This window comes from Passer montanus, unplaced genomic scaffold (assembly GCF_014805655.1).
Source record: "Passer montanus isolate IOZ18808 unplaced genomic scaffold, ASM1480565v1 scaffold24, whole genome shotgun sequence".
NCBI classification, from domain to species: Eukaryota; Metazoa; Chordata; class Aves; order Passeriformes; family Passeridae; genus Passer; species Passer montanus.
In genome coordinates, this window is record NW_024367037.1 from 6870993 (window position 1) to 6889234 (window position 18242).

The following is an 18242-nucleotide window of genomic DNA, read 5'->3' on the forward strand; positions in this document are numbered from 1 at the left end:
ATGGGATTTTCCCCCTCAATTTGTTCAAAGAATGGTCCCTTTGTTTTGGTAGCAAGATAAAGCTTGTCCTGGATGTTAATGATACATTTCAATTCATTGCTTAGAATACTACAGTGTAACTAGTAAAGTACATTTCTTTGTCTCTCAGAAGACAAACACGCACAGTACACTAAAACACAAAGTATGTACTGAGTGGGTGACAGCTCTGTGTTTCTCAACATACCCTGTAGCAGTGTGAAAACAAACTTCCCCCCCACCCCCAGCTTGGCTCCTGAACTGATTCCTGAGGACCCACACAAAAATCTGGGTTACAGAGGTTTTGCTGACTTCATTTTGAAAGCGATCACCTCGTTGCAAACTTGTACCTCCAGCTTTTTCAGCATTAGTGTTTTTACCTTTATTTCATGGATTCCTTCCTTTGCTAAGGGTGCGGCACCAGTTGGGAAAGGCCTGTCTCTGCTTTCCTGGCTGCTGCTCGGAAGCCTGCTGCAAAATGTCATTAGCTCATGGAGGGAGAAAGACACAAAAACACATGATGTATTTGGAGAAGCTCAAAATAATATCTCAGGGTTCAGACAGCAAACTTTGCAAATGGGAAGAGCTTCACCAGCTGCAGGGGAAGGGTGGTTGAAAATAATTAAACAAAAAACGTTTTGCAAAAAATGTTTTAAAGGATTTTAAAAGCCTGAGTGGAAATAGATTAATAGAAATTTCTTGTTTGTTTTTCCAGAAGCTTTTCATTTTTCAGTTCAGTGTCAATTTTGGCAGGCTTTAACAGACTTCAGGAGGTCTGTTGTCCAGATTGCTACTTCTGATAACTGAATACATTTGGAAACTTTGCCAGTCTTCTGCAACTGGCTTGGGATTTTTGGGTAGGTTTTTACTGGGTTAGTTTGGGTTCCTCTCAAAAAATCCACTTAGAACTATGCTGCCTTTACCTTTGTAGGCTGCAAAATGCCAGAATTTCCTGCAAATTCAGCTACAGGCTTACTGTTTAAAGATAAGCTCATTCTTCTGCGCTCTGGTGTAGTCTGTAGTCCATAGTCTGGTGATATGGGTATGAGAGGCATTTGGGTAGGGCTGGTGTGTAGATAGGGATGGCAGGATTGAGCCTTTATTCAGAGTGATGGACTGATGAGCCCCGTGGGATGTGGCTGTTCAGAGGAAGCCATGTCCCCTCACAAAGTGAGGAGGAGGAGGGCGTGCAGGTAGAGCAAGGCTGGTGTGTTGGAGGACGGAGTCTGTAGCCTAGGGAGAAGACAAGGATGGGGAGAAAGGTCTCTGTGGCTCAGTGAGCTCCAGGGCTGGTGGGGCAGCTGTACCACTTTCTGTCTTTTGTCCCCTCTCTTCCTGCACTTTGCTCTTGTCTGGCATCTTTGCCCTAAGTGGCAGAGTCTGTTTGGCTCTGAGGTGACCTGAGCCTTCTCAAATCAGCAGAGAGCCTCTCTCCACGCTGCTGTTCTTCAAAAACACAATTTCCTCAAATTCAACTAGATACTTACATGCTATGTCCTATCATTTCATCATCTAGAAGGAATTTTTCAGTAAGATTATTTTTCAACGTGATCATGCCTCCCATGGGTTTATTTTTTTGGGTTTTTTTGGGGGGGTGGTTGGGTGTTTTGTTTTTGTTTTTTTATTTTTTTTTTGTTTAAAGTCCTTGTTGCTCTTGGCAGAGGAACATGGTGGACTGATTGAGATTATTTTTCAACATGATCATGCCTCCCATAGGTTTCTTTTTTTTTTTTTCTTTTTGTTTAAAGTCCTTGTTGCTCTTGGCAGAGGAACATGGTGGACTGATTGCAGTGTATGTTCAGACCTCTTGGAGATTAGAAGAGTGATTATTTCTCCAGTACATTTATCTTTCAGATGCGACTTAAAATACACCCAGACTGAAAAAAGTTTGCTTTAAAATATACAGCATGGTGTTTGAATAGTTATGTGTAGCTTCCCAAATTGTATCTTCTTCTTTATTGCTGAAGAGTTTTCCCTTCTTGCCACTATAGATCATGCAGTATGATTTTTTAAGTAATATTTAATTGAGGAGAAATTGAAAAGAAATACATATTTTGCTTGTTCTGTATTGAAACAGGAATAATTTTCTATGTTTTTCTCTGTCTACACTGCACAGCATATTTGTATGTAAGAAGGGAATTTGCAATTACTTTTCCAGTGTGGTATCTTTTGAATTCTTTTTGTCTTAATTTATTCTCCCCCCCAATTTTTCCTGTGTTGTTTATTTGCAATTTCTCTTTTTATTAATTGTTTTCCAAGAGGCACAAAAGGTTCTTAGGAGGCTGTGTCTTCCCTTTGAGGACCTGTGGGCAGTCCTCAATACCTGGTCCTCTTCCAGCGTATGAGGGTGGGATGAAGAGAAGAGTAATATATATTTCAGAGTGCTCCTATGTTACACAAAGTGGTCCTTCCCTGCACTTCTGGGCATGCTTCATTGCAAGGCTAAATGAGGGTCTTGCAGATGTGGTGAGCAGGGTACCTTCTCACCTTCTTGCAGAAGACAGTGCAGCAGGGTACCTGCTGAGCTATCAGCAGGGACAGGCTACCACAGCCTCACTGGGAAAGCCATGGATGGTGATGGAAAAGATGCTGGGGCTGTGTGGTGAGAGAAGTCACTTTGGTCAAATGTGCTTTCTCTGAAAGGAAACTACTCAGTCCAAGTTAGTTTTAAAAACCAAAGGAGTTTTGATGCCTAAATGTTTGAAATAGAGTAGATTCTGACAAGTACTTGCTTTAAGTGTGTAGGAAAGCTTGTTTTCCCTTTGGGGGCACCAGGGAATAAAACAAAATTTGTTTTTATTTGTTCCCAAGTGGGTCAAGTCAAAGAATCTAGTGAGGCAATGGTGTGGGGAGAAACCTTATAACTAAAATATTTGGCTGTGCAAAGGCATTTATTTCTCAGCACACCACTCCTCCTGGTTTTGGGTCTTTGTTCATTTTTCTCTTCCATCTTGCTTTATATACCAAACTCATGTGTAAACAGTGATGATAAGTGTATTTTAGAGGGGCTGAAAATGCCTCATGGATACCGGCCAGCTGCTTCTTACATGAACCTAGTTCAACAAAATTAACTGAATCTAATTCCTATGCCCCTTAGTGCATCACAGCTCCCCCAAGTAGCTGGATGGCATTTGGCATAGACTGCAGTACCATTGAGACATATACAATATTTTTAAAGACCATGTATTGAGTTATGGTTCACGTTCACTTGTGTTTTCTTATGGCTTGCCTCTCTGAGGCATGTGGGGGTTTCTGTGCTGTGACAGTCTGGGAGGAATCTGCAGGCTGGGTGTGACTCTGCTATGGATTCTGTGTGATGAGCCAGTGCTATGGAACTGTGGGGTGAGTTTGAACCAAAGCAGTGAAGGGATGCTGGTTGTCACCTGAAACACTTTCAGTAGCCTGAGGGTAGCTGGAGGTGTGCTGATAGAGAATTATTTCAGAATACTTTAAAATTTGAAATTATTTCAAAATACAACCTTTTTTAGCATCACAGCTGAAAGAAACAAAGATAACTATGGCAAAATTTTACTTCTCACAAAAGAGTAACTCGTGTTGTTTGATTTACTCCTTGTCTTACATCCATTATGCCATCTTTAATGTTTAGTATTTAATCCCAAGGTAAGAATTATTAAGACAGAATGTTATTTTCTATTGTTAGGATTCTTTAGAGGTGTTTTTTCCTGTATTTTGTATGTTCAGACTTCTAAATTGAAGCTTTTTTCCAAAGTTTTAATTTTATTTACTACTTTTCAATGAACCAGCTTTGCTGTTCTGCAGAGAGACCCCTCTGGAAGAATTACTTCTAAGTAGCCACTCAAATGATATGAGGAGGGAGAAGTGAGCTGTTTGTATATTTTACTCAAAGCCAAAAATTGACCTCCATGTACTGTGTAAGGCAAGCTCAGATTGGGTGAACACCCTTCATCCCCCTAGAAGTTTGTCTGTGGAATATCAGACCTGAAATTTTGTGAGTCGTACGTGTGCATGAATTAGAATAATTCAAGTCTAGGAATGCTTTATTCCAACTTCTAAGTCACAGATTGCAGTGCACTGAGCAAGATTAACTAATAAAGATGAAAAAAATTCTCAGATTATTTTTGTGAAGACAGTAACACTTCCATGAAGTATTTTAGATGTATAAAATTATCCAGTAGTTTTTAAGTCTGACATTTTCCCCCCTCAGGCCTAATTTAATACAGGACTACGGGGATCTCCTGTGAGTGGCTAATACCCTTCTTATAAGTAATGCTTTCTTCATAGCCTCATTTTCATAACTAAGTTTCATTAATGAAAATGCTATAAATAATTAAAGTGAAATATGTCAAAACTAAGCCCAGGGAATCTGTGGCCAAGTAAACAAAGGGACTCTGAAGCTTTGGATCTACATGTGCTTGGACTGCTGTGTCCAGCATTCTTGTCTAAGCTTGGCTCTTAAAGCTCTTTTGAACTTTCAAACAGGAAACACTGCAGAAAGTTAAGTTAAAATGGGCCCTACATTTTAAAATAATAAAAAAAAAGTTGTTAGTCTAAAAATCATCCTGCCAATAGAAGCAATATCCTTACTGGTATAAGCTGTAGAAAGTTAAGAATGTTGAAAACAATGTATTAAATAAATGGAAAAAAATTTGTTCCCAAAGCTTTATTTTTTTTTTTTTGGAAAGGTGTGGAACATTTCAGAAGAAGCTGTTGCTTGCATTTAGCATAGAATAGTTCAACCTGGTGTTTCTTTTTATGATTTAATGATTTCTAGGTAAAATCTTTGATTATAAGACAGTATGGGTTGTTACTTGGCAATTTTAGGTTGTGTGTCAGATAAATAAGATGTTACTCTAAGTTGTTTCTTCCACTGATGGGCAATATAAACTTGCACTTTCTGTGTGGTGTGTTTGTACCTTCTGGTGTGGCTGACATCCTTTATTCACCCAGGAAGTTTCTTCTGAGGCTGTCTTTGTTTGATTTTAAATTACTAATTTCGAAGATTAGTTCAGATTCTGTAGTTTGTAAACTTCCTGCTTATATGGACTTCGGAATTTTAGATACCTATTTTTTTTTAATAATTAAAAACTGCTTCATTCAAGAAATGAAATTGCTTTTGTAACTCATCCCTTAAATGTTATTGTCAGTTCTCTGAGGGAAAGGTAGTTTGAGTTTGATGCTGTTTGAGAACTCCCTAACATGCTAAATGGATACTAGATATGCAGAAAATCCAGCCCAGAAATTAATGTCTTGTAGCAAATAAGAGGGCTAGATTAAATTAAATGTAATGAAATTCTTCTGTAGCCTGTAACTGAGATGAGCATTGCGACAGTCTTGCTTTTTGTTTAGCTCCTGCTGGTGATGTGGTTAGACTGCTTATTTACTGTTGAAGAGGTGAATAGTGAGAAATCTTAAAATTTTCAGCTGTAGATCTGTAGCTCTTTGTTGAGTCATAGATGTCAAGTGATGGATGTGGGAATACATGGTCTCATTAGTGCGCTGCATATTTTTAGCTACATTTTAAGAAGCTGATGTTTTCTTAATGTGGCAATAGATCAGTTCTCTTCATTAGAGAATGCTGTGTCCTTTGATCTTAGTCATGTGGTGTTTGTAGTCCTTAATGAGGATATGAGGAGGGGAAGATTTTGTTTTACAGTGTAGTAATTGGAAAAGAAACAGCCTATGTGCATTATGACTGTTGTTTTTTGCTGTATACAAGGTGCTGGTGTGTTTCATCTTGCACTAAGATACTGGCCCTTGCATTTATTCATGAAGAGATAAAAAAATATTTAAACTTTTATTAGTCTGCTCTGTTAATCAGAGTTTTTTCTTGGTTTGTTTGTTTGTTTATGGTTGAAATTCTGTTTCATTGAGGTGGGTGGTGGTGTCATTTCCTGTGTGTCATGTTGACATAAATCACTCACATTTGAGGTAATTTGATCGCTACATTATCACTTTGCTTTGTTAGTTTGAGACTAAAATTTATACTTGGAGGGTCTTTTTAGTTCACTGTCCAGCAGGAAATAACTTCTAGTTTTCTTGAGTGTGTTGTCAGGCTCTGCATTCTTGTTTGCTCTGTAATCAAAGTACTGCGCGTCCTCAGCCTTTGCGCCTTTCTGTGCCTGCCACTTCAAGCACAGCCGAGCTGTCTGAGACACAAAGTAAGGCAGTTGCCAGCAGCAATATGATACTTACTAAAGTCTCTAGGAAAGCCTTTTATCTTTGGCAAGTAAGTATTTTACATGAAATTACACATGATGGTAAAGCCACAGATTTAAAGTGTAATAACCCCCACAAGAAATGTTTTCCTCATTTAAGGTGTATTTTTAGCCACTTCTGCCTGGTTTTAAAACAAAAAATATTTTTAAAGTTTACACTTCGTTCAAGACACTGATGTCAGTGTATGGAAATGAGTATTTGCTCTTTTATGGATTTTACTTATTTAGTAATTATGCTTGTCATTGAAGTGTAGAATACCAACAAAAAGAGGAACTACTGCCTTTTGGTGCAATAGATTGTCATATGGTGTGCTTCTGAGTGCGGAGTGAGTGATGGAAGCTGTGGAATTCAAAACATGAACAGGTTTGAATATATTTAAGAATCTGTACATTTGTATGATTTTGTTCTTGTTTCAGGTGATCTATGCCTTCTGCTTACAAAGCACACAGGAATAAATTGGTGCTGTGGGCTCTGTGGAGCGGCTGAAAGAAACGTTACCCTGAGAATGAAGCAATAGAACACCTCCCTGCAGAACCGTATGATTGAGAACGCGGTCCAGCCCTCCTCTGCTGCCCGACATGCTTTTGTCCTCCTGCCCCGCTTACCTCCTGTTGCAGTAACACAGATGGATCGTAGCAGAGAGGCAGAAATGGAGTTACGGAGATCCTCCAGCCCTGGCAAGCTAAGCAAGAACGACGTGGATGCCGACAAGACCATGTGCCACAGCTGTTGCATCTGCGGTAAAAGTTTCCCTTTTCAGAGCTCCCTGTCACAGCACATGAGGAAGCACACAGGTGAGAAGCCCTACAAATGCCCTTACTGTGATCACAGAGCTTCCCAAAAGGGCAACCTGAAGATTCACATCCGCAGTCACAGGACAGGCACTTTAAGTCAGGGGCACGAGGCAGAGATGGGAGAGGCACAGCTGGGGGAGATGGGCGTTTCAGAGGGCCTTGGCGGGTGCACCAGCCCCACTAAAAGCACGTCTGCTTGCAACAAGATCTTGAACGGTGCCACTCCGGTTGATAGCAGCAAGATCTTGTTGAGAAGCAGCAAGAAGGAGGTCACAGAGACGGCACCAGCTGAGGAGGATGACAAGCTGACCTCTTACCAGTGCACCTTCTGCAAAAACAAATTCGAAAGGAAGAAGGACCTGGAGCAGCACCTGCACCAGGTCCACAAACCGTTCAAGTGCAGGTTGTGCAGCTACATGACCCTGAGGGAGGAGACGCTGTTAAACCACATAGAGAAAGACCATATAACAGCTCAGGTCCCCAATGGGGAGACCTACACCGAGAACTGCAAGAGTGAGCTGAATGTGGGCGAGTTCCCTTGCGAAGTCTGTGGTCAGACCTTTAGTCAAACCTGGTTCCTGAAAGCTCACATGAAAAAGCACAGGGGGTCATTTGATCATGGGTGCCATATTTGTGGCAGGAGATTCAAGGAGCCCTGGTTTCTCAAAAACCACATGAAGTCGCATGGCCCCAGGTCTGGCAGCAAAAACAAACCAAAAAATGATTTGGAGCTGATTGCCACTATCAATGACGTGATACAAGAGGAGACAATTGTGACTGGCCTATCTCTGTATGAAGTTTGCACCAAGTGTGGAAATCTGTTTACAAATATGGAAAGCCTGAAAGTGCATAATGCTGTTCACTACCGTGTGCAGCCGGGCAGCACCGGGGATAAAGCTGAGGGCTTGACTGATGGGAGCCTGAGCTCCTCGGTAACCAAGCAGTTTTTCTTGCAGTGTCTCAATCTACGGCCATCTGTAGGGCTGGATAGAGTTACGAGAGGACAGTCTGGGAAAAGAGTAGCTGAGCTGGATCCGGTCAGTAGCTACCAAGCTTGGCAGCTGGCCACCAAAGGAAAAGTAGTGGAGCCCTCAGAGTATGTGAAGTATGTGGGATGGGATGAGGCCCTGGCAGATGCAGACGTGACTTACGACAAGGATAAGAGGGAGTATATCCTTGTCAACCAGGAGAAGCGCAAGCGAGACCAGGACTCACCCAGCAACCCCAAGAAGAAGAGCTGCACCAGTGGGCGCCTGGAGAAAACCGGCAGTGTCCCGGCGGGGGAGAGCTGCCCGCTTGGCCCCGGGGATCTGGACTATCGCCCTGCCTCGCGGCAGAGCCGGCGGGCCACCCAGAACAAGTCCACGGAGTGCTTCGAGTGCGGGAAGATCTTCCGCACCTACCACCAAATGGTGCTGCACTCGCGGGTGCACCGCAAGGAGCGCAGGAGCTGCAGCGAGGGCGGGACAGCCGCCCAGCCGGACCGCTACGGCTCCAGCAGTGAGGAAGGGGACTCAGGGTCCGTCAGCGGGCCCAGCACTCCTGGCTCTGCATCCGCCCCGGAGGACTCGGCCACCTCTGGCTTGGGAGAGGAGGGGGCTGAGGAAAGCTCGGAGGAGGGAGCAGCCCATCCCTTGCTAGGTAAGATCTGTCCCAGCTTTGCCCTAGTAATTGTTGCTGGTCCCCGTGTCTCCTGGTCTGGGACATAGGGATGACCAGAGGGAGAAATACGTGAAAGCGTGTGAGTGAGAGGTGTTAGAGACCCCGTGTCTACTGCTTGTCTCAGTGTGGCAGCTCCTTTCTGGGGCAGGTAATAAAAGCGAGATGACATTTTTGTAATGTGCCGGTGAACTTATATTTTGGTGAAGGGCACTTGAGAAGTATTTTAGTTGCCTATAGCAACACTGTAGGATATTCAGGGTAGCCCCGTGGATGTCTCGGGGGCTGTTTCTCCACAATTCATGGGTGTGCTGTGCAGTGTTCTGCCTGCAGTGTACAAGTGTAGCCTGTGTAGCGTAGCCCCAAAGCACATAAACTTGTTAAAACACCAGCGTGAGAGGAGTCTCTCTCCTCTTCTCCGCTTCACTTCCCAAATTGTGTTTATAACTCCAAAGGCTATAATTAATCTCTCTGGATTAAAACAGTCCTTTGAGCCCAATGCTACTAAATGGAACAAATTATTCTCCAAATAGCAGCAAAGTAAATATTTAAAAGAACACCATTAAGCACTTTCATATCTTTTTTTTTTAATCCTTTATTTTTGTTGTTCACCATGCTTTGTTTATAATACCCTTTTAGAACTGTGAGATTAACCATTCTTTCCTTACTAGCCCTTCTGCTGGTTTTTGTTTGTTTTCTGTTTGGTGAACAAAAACGGTTTCCTCTCATTTTCATTCCTTTTGTCACAAAGAACATAGTTATCTATAGAGTTAAACTCATTTTCAAGACCATCGTGGATGAAGTAATCTGCACCATTGTGGAAGAGAGTGGGTTTATTCAATTACCTTGCTCTCTCAGATATTATATAATGTTGCCTTTTCTCCTGGCTTCACACTACACAGCAACAAAGCAACATTTTCCAGAAATGTGAATTACTGTGTTTTTCATAAACTTTTGAAGCAGTGGTGGATGTATTCAAATTAATCCATGAACACCAATTTTTTTTTTTTTTTTGCTTTTTCACCTTTTCGTAAAAAAACAACTCCAGAAAGTCTAGTGACAAGCTAGATTCCTACAGATTCTTAAATATTTGCGGTGTGATTACTTGCATGTTTAAAAGACTCAGAATTTGGCTTTCCCACATGCTCTTGGATTCTTGAACAATTAAATTTCTTTTTGGGCACCTGCCTACTTTGTGTGCAAGTTCCAGTAGCTGCCACCTGAAATACTTTGGTACAGCTGACACAAGGTGTGGTGATAAAACTGCAGATTTGTCTAGAGTTAAATGGGGCTGCCATGTTTCACCAGTGTAATGTACAGTGCTGCAATCAGAACTGCTGTGATGGCAAACCATCTCTCTGGACATGGGCTAAAAACACTGCAACACTTCTTCGTATGATGTCCAAATAGGAAAACTGTTATATGCTCTCCATATTTTATTTCTAACAGGAAGAGTTGTCTCATATCTTTGCCTGTTCTGGTTCTTGCCTCAACTCCGGCTTTGAGCTCTTGCTGCAGGACCGAAAGGGGAGAGTTAGTCACACAGCACTTTGCTCTTTAATAGGAATTAAAGTTACTGGCTTAACTGATGCCAGCAACTGGAAACGCACTTCTTTGGGTACCAAATTGATCCTTGTTTGCTTTAACTGTAAAGAAGCAGCAAACTGATGGGCCTGAATAAAGGCATGTTTTGGAAAAGGGATATATTTGCATTGATGGGCTGGGAGGGTGGCTGCTGCATTTTATATTTGCTAACATCACAGCTGAAGAGCTAATGAAGTATTTAATTGGCTAATGAGAAATGTTTCAGTGCAAGAGAAATGTTGCCTATTACTAGAGGTTATTTAACTCAAATCACTATCTCAACAAAGGGAACATTTTTTACAAATTATAGAGTTTTTTAATTTGAAAGAAAGTTTAAGGTTTTTTTGCTTATTTGTTTTGTTATGTATAAAAGGTGTTCTCATAGGTAAATGTTCAGGACTAAAGTTTCCCAGTTGTATCTTTTTGGTATGGAGGTTTATTGGCACTGCCCTGGTATTGTGTTCTAAGGAACTGGAGTCCTTCTGTCCAGCAAGCTGTAATATTAATTTTATTCTTTTCCAGATTCTGCTGTAATTCAAGAGGGGTTTTTTTTCCCTCCCCTATGAACAATAACTTAAGGTATTGTTGGAAATTCCAAATATGGAATATAGGCCATATTTGCCCTCATGTATGTGCCTGCAAAAATGAGGTGTTCTGGTGTGGCCTTGAAGCACATTTTGTCCTAGAACTGCTGTAGTTTGCTATCCTTTGCTGCAGCTTTTTTTAGTTACTTTTCCAGGTGAAGATTTTCCATCAAGAATAGAGCACCAGCCCCATGGATAGACTTCATCCCCAGTGGAGGCAGACAAGCAGGGCTCTCAGTTCCTGTTCCTGAAATTATTTCTACATCATTATTTTCACTCAGGCCGTAATCAGGAAAATCTTGTGCTACTCAAAAGGTTATACAATATCTGCTGGGTGGGTTGTTTATTTTTTTTTTTTACTTTCCTATATTTATTCTGTTTCTCCCTTCCATGCATTGCTATGTTATCCTGTGTCATAGAAGGGCCTTGAGACTGCCAAGTATTGAAGGCTCTGTCCTTGACTCAGCTGAAAGTATTCCTTTGTGAATTTAATTCTTAATAATCTGAGGAGTGCTGTTGACGCATGGGGTCTTGCAGCAGGGAAGCTGGCAGGACACCTCTGTGGTCACTTAGGGCCAGCAGGTGTAGGGGCTGGAACAGGGATTATTGACAGGACTCACTGGGAGAAGAGCAAGAATTGGGGTTGAGAGGCTCTATGGCAGGCACTCCTTTAAACAGGAATTTGCCCCTACTGCCTTTGTCAGTAACATCTCAGGCACTGGGGTGTAGTGCTGCAAACCCAGTTTATCAGCTGCTGGGCTGACTACAAAGTGTGCTTCGTCTGGTTGGAGGGAGGGTAAATATGAGTTTTGTAGAGCTACACATAGTGTACTGTGTGATACCTGTCATGCAGAGATCACTCATGAAGTATTTGTGCTTTGTGTGACAGCTGTGTGGGAAGAGGTGGCTCAGAGCACTTTTGCTTCCCTGAGACCAGACTTTGAATGTTTTTGAGGTATTCCTGCCCCAGATGATTCTTCATTTTTATTTATCATTCAAGCCTCTTGCAAAACTGTACCTGAATGTTCACCGAGTTGCATCCAAAGCTGTGTGAACCATTTGTAGATTGTTGCTTACCTCTTCCTCAAACTGAGGTTTTTGGCTGGGTTTTTTAAATTACTTTTGTTTTTCCTTGAGAAGAACCCCAGAGATAGGACTGAGAGAATAGTGAGGGATTATATATGTGTTGATAAAAGTGAAAGGAAAACACTGTTTTTATAATCTTTTGTCTTCTCACCTAATGTAGTTTTAGAGATATGAAAGTAATTTGCTGGTTAGTATTTTTAAGGCATGAGCCCCTTCATTGCCATGGTGGTTTTATCAGTGAAGGTGTTTGGGTTTGTTACATTAGGCTATATGTCAGTCCTGAAATGAAGAAAGAACAATTTTTGAGGCTGTGACTGCTGTTGGCAGGTGGAAAGATGAGGAAGTGAAAAGAATTTAATTACCTCTTGGTTCTTGGCAAGCATGGAGTAAAAGCACAGACCTGAGATAGCCCAGCCAGTGAGGAAGTGCCATCCAGGTGGTACTTCCTCTTGCATGTATGTGTCAGTCTGGTCTAGAAGTAAATGTTAAAGTTAATCTAGGAAGGGAAAACAAAGAAAATAAAGGAAAAAAGAAAGGAAAAGGACTGTTATATAGGAATAATGGAGAGGAATGCTGCTTCTAACATGGCCGTATCAAGGAAGGACATCAAGGAGAGGAGAGGATGTATTGCCTTGGAATGCTGCTTCCAGTGAAAGCCAACTTGTGTATTCTATTTCCTTTATCTCCTGCCACTGCTGTCCCTTCTCTTTGCCTTTTTTTTCCCTTCTCTTGGACTCCTCTGATTTTTTGAAATGCTTTAAGGAGAGACTGATTCACCTGTATTGCAGACACGTTTGTACTGCACTGGGCTGACTGCGAGTGAGGGCTGTTGTGCTGGGCCCTGTACCAATACTGCTTTCAGCACAAGAAGCTGGTGACCTGGCTGAGGTGGACACAAGACTGCAGAATATAAAAAAACCCTCAAAACAGTGAATACAAAACAGTGGTGTGTGGCTGTGCTTGGTTTACCTCAGGAATCACTGGCGCTATGGTGGGACCTGCTTAGAACATGAGCACCATGAAGGAGTGGGATGAGATGGGAGTAAGGTGCAGGGTGGAGAGAAAGGAGAATGGGGGAAGGCAGAGGGACCTTGGTGAAGGGAGCTGGGCCCCATGATGAGGTTTCAGGGAGGATGGGGGGCTGAAGAGGGGTGTGCTGTGGCATTGGAGTTCAGACCCTCCAAAGCAGTGCCAGCACTTGTGGCTTGCACTGAAGCTGTAAAGGCTCATCATGTGCTATGCTGAGGTGGGTCACTCCCAAGAAGATTTCCATGTGAAATCCAGAAGGTCTGGACCTCTTTATGTTTGTTACATTTCAAAAACTCTTTAGAAGAGCATGGCCAGAGACTGATTCAGTATCCTTTTTTTAGTAAACTGAAGAAGAGACAGCTGCCTGTGAATTGCTTACAGGTTATACAGTCTTGGGGATGTAACACATACCATTTTTCCCAGGCCTGTTACATGGAAATCCTATATATGAACTGGAATGCTTGAATAGAAACATAACGTTAGCAAGCTCTGAGGAAAAAGAGTAGGGGAGATTCATGAAGCATACATTTGGACTTTGTTTTGCTTAGATATGAATTATAATAAGTCCAGGAACTGGAACTTTATTGAAAAGTGCATATTTTCGGAAGTCTTTTGATGTAAAATAATTCAAAAGTAAAAGTGGTTTAGAATTGCTTTAATATTTTAGTAAAGCAGCAAGGCTGTAATTTTTGGGAGGAAAGCAACAATAGGAATGAAACAGCTAAGCAAATGAAATTAGGAAAATAAAAATGTATAGTAATTCCAGAGAACAGAGTTAGTTCTAGTAAATGTTTTCTGTTGCTAGCATGAGTGTATGGAACAGCTGCCAGTATCCAGTACCAGGACTTCATTGTTCTTACATGAAAAAGTGTTTCTCTGTCGGCAAAGGGAGGTCTCTCCACTATGTAAAAGTCAAACATTTTTATTACATGTCTTGATTAATTTTACTTCAGATGCTTCTCATGCCAGACTCTCACTTAGTGTAAATCCCACAGTATCGTGCTGCTAAGGGCAGTGCTCTTGGGGCATTTTACACCAAATGATATCTTGTTCTATATGTACAGTCTTAAGTATGTTTAAGTTATTTAGCTTATTTAGTTTGCTGAAGGAGCATATAACAAACTGGAGAATGTTTCAGTGCTGGACAATTGGTAACTATTGCCCCAGGCTTCCAAGAAATAAGGCTGTTTCAAGAAGGAACAGTGTCTCAGAACTGTGAAGATAAGAGTGTTATCTGTTCACACGTTCACCAGTTAATTTGGGCATTGCTGTGGGGGGGTTGTTGGAATATAAACCCTTTCAGCTTTATAACTCAAACTCATTGTTTGGATTCTTAACTCCAGTGAGATCAATGAAACTCTGGGACTTGGAATTACAGGCAAATTGATGCTTCAAATCATAGGGGAAGTTGAGCAGAGGCAAAGACCCTGTGCTAGCAGTATAGAGATCCATTAGATGTTGGTTGGGGCTTAGCAGAGTTTAGCTGTTCCTTAAAGCAGATTTGGACTAGATCCGTTACCTACTTTGTTACCTAGTTTGAACACATCTAATAGCATTTAGAAATTTCTCTTTCCTATCTGCCTTGCTGCAATGCAAGTCCAGTGTAATGGACTGTAATGACAGTCCAGTGATGATGCATGTTAGCAAAGTTGTATGCAGTGTGGTACTTTCTCATGATCTGAGGTTTCTCTGCAAAACACTGCAGGTTGAACCATCATTTTTGACCAGTACAGGCCTGTGTGTATCTATCTCCACAGTAGCCACTTGTTACTTTTTCCTCTCCTTTGCACTCTTTCCTCCCTCTTTGGACTCTCCTCAGGACTGCAGATGGTATCTTCTACGTGAGTATGCACATTCCTGTGGTGTTGCCCTCAGCAGTATTTTTTGATTCTATTTGTCTTTAACTGTGGGTTGATCTTAATGGGAATACCTACTGAGGAAACAGAACAAAATGTAAATTATGCTGACTGTCCCAAGAAAATGGATAGCAAGAAGAATTCTGGCAGCCAGGATCAATGCAGTGTGTACTGAGAGGAGAGGGAGAGAAAAGCCGTGGGACTTACACCACTAAAAAGTGGTTAAAACCTCCCTTGCCAGGTGGCACCTCACACACATGAAGTTGCTTGCCCCTTCTGTATTTTAGGCTGATGGTGGGAGGGAGCTATGCTTCAGCAAATCCGTGCAGGAAGTGTTTGATTGGAGCAGGGCAGCAATGCTTTGGCATAAAGCAGTCTGTACCCTTTAATGCTATCCATTAACCTGACATCATACTGACTAAGGAACATGCAACAATTGCCCTGTAGGAATCTTAGGTAAATTCTACTGTGTTCCTCCTGATTACCACACTTTGCTCTGCATTACCAAGGCCTGTTTTACTCAGTCCCATGTAATGTGGGTGGCCAGCAAGAGTGTTAAACAGCAATTCAAGTTCCTCTTGAATTGAGGCATGGTGATGAGGAGCAGATAACACACAGTCAGCTCAAGTCAGAGCTAAGGATTGCTGGCTGAGCTTGGGATACTTCAGTAGATTAATGGCTTGTCGTGACAGATTGCCTTTATTGCTGCTCAGAGAGAATTTCTTAAGCAGCATTTTGAAGTTATTAGACCAACTGTAGTACTACTTTTATTCCTTGTAAACATTTCAGTGAGGGTGTTAAGTGCAGAAGAACTTAGTGCATGTCAAAGATATTTCTGCTTATTTAGCTTTAAATGTTAGTGTTCCTTTTTTGCAGGTTACCATATACAATTACAAGTGACACAGTGAGATAGAAGTATTATTTAGGCAGATTATTGTAGCTGTGCTTTTGTGATATAAGCAAAAACACAGCTCAGCTTGGAAGAAAAATGGTACAAGATGCTAAGAGAGTGATAGGTTTACCCAGCCTTTATTTTATCTCTTAGGATGTAAGGAAGTGTGGTTTCTTAAAGGTAGGTCATAGTAGGATAAGCTTTGCCCTGAAGCGTATATAAAATGCCCAAGATTATTTCTTCATACTACTACTTTCACAGTTTTTGGAAATGTTGTCCCAAGAGCTCCTTCAAAGGATTGCTTATGTCTTCATTTATTCCTTCCTGAGCTGTCAGTCATCATTCCACACTTACCATACACTGGCATTAAAAAAAAAGATATATTTCCAAGGGTGTGGAAAGGTATTGGCCATCTTGGTTTCAGTTTGTGCATTCAAAAATATCCCTTTATATTTAAGTCAGTTGCACAGGGATTCCAGTGTTGATACTGGGCTTTTAGCTCTTCCTCAGTAAATACAATAAATGTCTGCCTATAGGAATGTGCACTTGGAAATTGTCCTGCATAGAACCTCAGTTTTAACAAATCCCTCACTTCTTGACACCTGCTCTGACCTTGTTGCCTTGTAAACGTCAGTTTAGCATCTCTGGTAATTTTTTTGTACTGGATGTTTCTATTACATCAGACTGTAGCGTGTGAAATACTGCTTTGTGACATTTACAGTCAAAAGATCACATTGTGTAGTGCTTTTATTTTCAAGCAGTTTCTGATCCGTGAGTGAGGACTGCCTCCCCCAGCTAGAGATTAGATTCAGACGATGAAAATTGTGATGGTAGTGTTTTATTCTGATTCCCAAATACTTTGGTAGCTCCATGACTGTGCTTAGTGGGATTCTGCTGATCTGTAAATGACAGCTAACGAGGGGCTTGTATAAATGTCTTTAATGTTAAATCTTTTTGCGGTTCTTAACATTATGGTTCATAGTTTGCCCTTGATCAGAAGTCAAATTTTCTTTTTTACTGCATTAGGTTTGGCAGTAGATACACTCAGTGGATGGGATGGGCTGAATTCTGGGATGTGAAATGTAGGGGAGTTCCAGGGCTGCACAGTATATAAAAGCAATGTGTGGTTGGGCCTAGCCTTAGTGGATAATTTGTTTTCTGCAGGTGTGTTTTACAAATACAAGTTTTACTAGGTTTCACTTGACTTCACTTTATTACTTTTTAACCCAGTAGTCTCATTCAGGCTCTGGATCACTGTGCTGTAAAAGAGCCTGACTGTGGTACCAGTTGTACCAGTAAAAGTCAAGAGCAACTTTGCTGCAGTAAGGGAACCCTTTGTGATGGGAGTATCAATAGCTTTTCCTATTCTCAGTTTTGTTTTGATTGCCTACAAGATTTATTGTCAGCAAGCCTGTGTTTTTTAGGGACATGAAAAGCATATAGTGAATTTTATTGAAACTGTGGAGGAAGACTTTGAATTTTGCATTATGATTTTCACTGCCTTAGGCTTTGAAGGAGACTTTTGGATCCTTGTACTTGGTGTACAGTGTGATTGCTACTGTCCCATATTTTGTAACTGACAGATTGACATTATTTTCAATCCCCTGAATGGATTTGTAAATGTGTAGGGAACTTACATTCATGGTGAATTTGTTTTTCTTGTTTATAGACAGCATGGGTTTGGACTGGAAAATTGCAGAATACTTTGGCCCTGATACAGCAATAGCTATAACTGCTGGCTTGATTTTAAGCATATGAGCAGTAAGATTGGGATCATTGTTAACTGCTTTGTTGAACCACTTGGCACCTAATGGCCTGAGGTTACAGAAGAATAGGGAAATCTTTCTTTTCTCTAATCAATGCCAGTGTAAATTGCATATCCTGAAATGCACAGTAGCATGTAAACTTTACAGGGGATAAGACTAGGGGAGGAGCAAGTCTCAGAATTGTCTTTTGTGGATATGCTTTTGATGGCTTTGGTTAGGCTTTAGCAGTGGTGAGGGCAAAATTCCAACCTTTCATCCTTTTAAAGTGCAGAATCTCTATTGAGAAAGTGTCCACGTGAAAGGCAAAAGTACTCGCTCAGTTGATGATTATTGTAACTTTGATACGGGTTCTTACTCAACATGGATTTAGAGCATAAGATACTCATCCTTGTACAGGACCTATGGGGAAAGATTTGCCCTCCTGCTTTCAGAACTTTGTTTTCCAGGTTGGTAATCTCAAACCTGAGTTATTACTTCATTATCTCTGTTACTTCAAATAACAGAAAAATAAATAGCCATTAAAGTGATTGTTTCTGTCATATCGCAGGTATAAAGCTAAAAAGTTTAGCTAGATTTGGGAGCCAGAATTTAGGATTTACTCCAACTCAGATTTTTTTAAATATTTTATATATATATTTTTTTTTTATTACAGGATGCAAAACCACAGATTTTATTTATTTATTTAAAGACTAAATTTAGGGTTAGTTTGTAATATAAGGCACTCCCAAACCTTGTGTTTCTTTGAGATAACAAATTCATCAGGCAGTTGAAGGCATCAG

The 18242-nt window shown here is 41.1% G+C and overlaps 1 protein-coding gene across 5 annotated transcripts in view; it reads left to right on the forward strand.

Moving 5' to 3' along the window:
• ZNF516 (zinc finger protein 516) overlaps window positions 1-18242 on the forward strand; it is a 102539-nt gene that overhangs the window by 36324 nt on the left and 47973 nt on the right. For all 5 annotated transcript variants that reach the window (XM_039711108.1, XM_039711104.1, XM_039711105.1 and 2 more), the window contains exon 2: window positions 6630-8648. In XM_039711108.1, coding sequence (XP_039567042.1) covers window positions 6752-8648 — 1897 coding nt within the window. In that variant the 5' untranslated portion in view covers window positions 6630-6751. The remainder of the gene's footprint in view (window positions 1-6629; window positions 8649-18242) is intronic.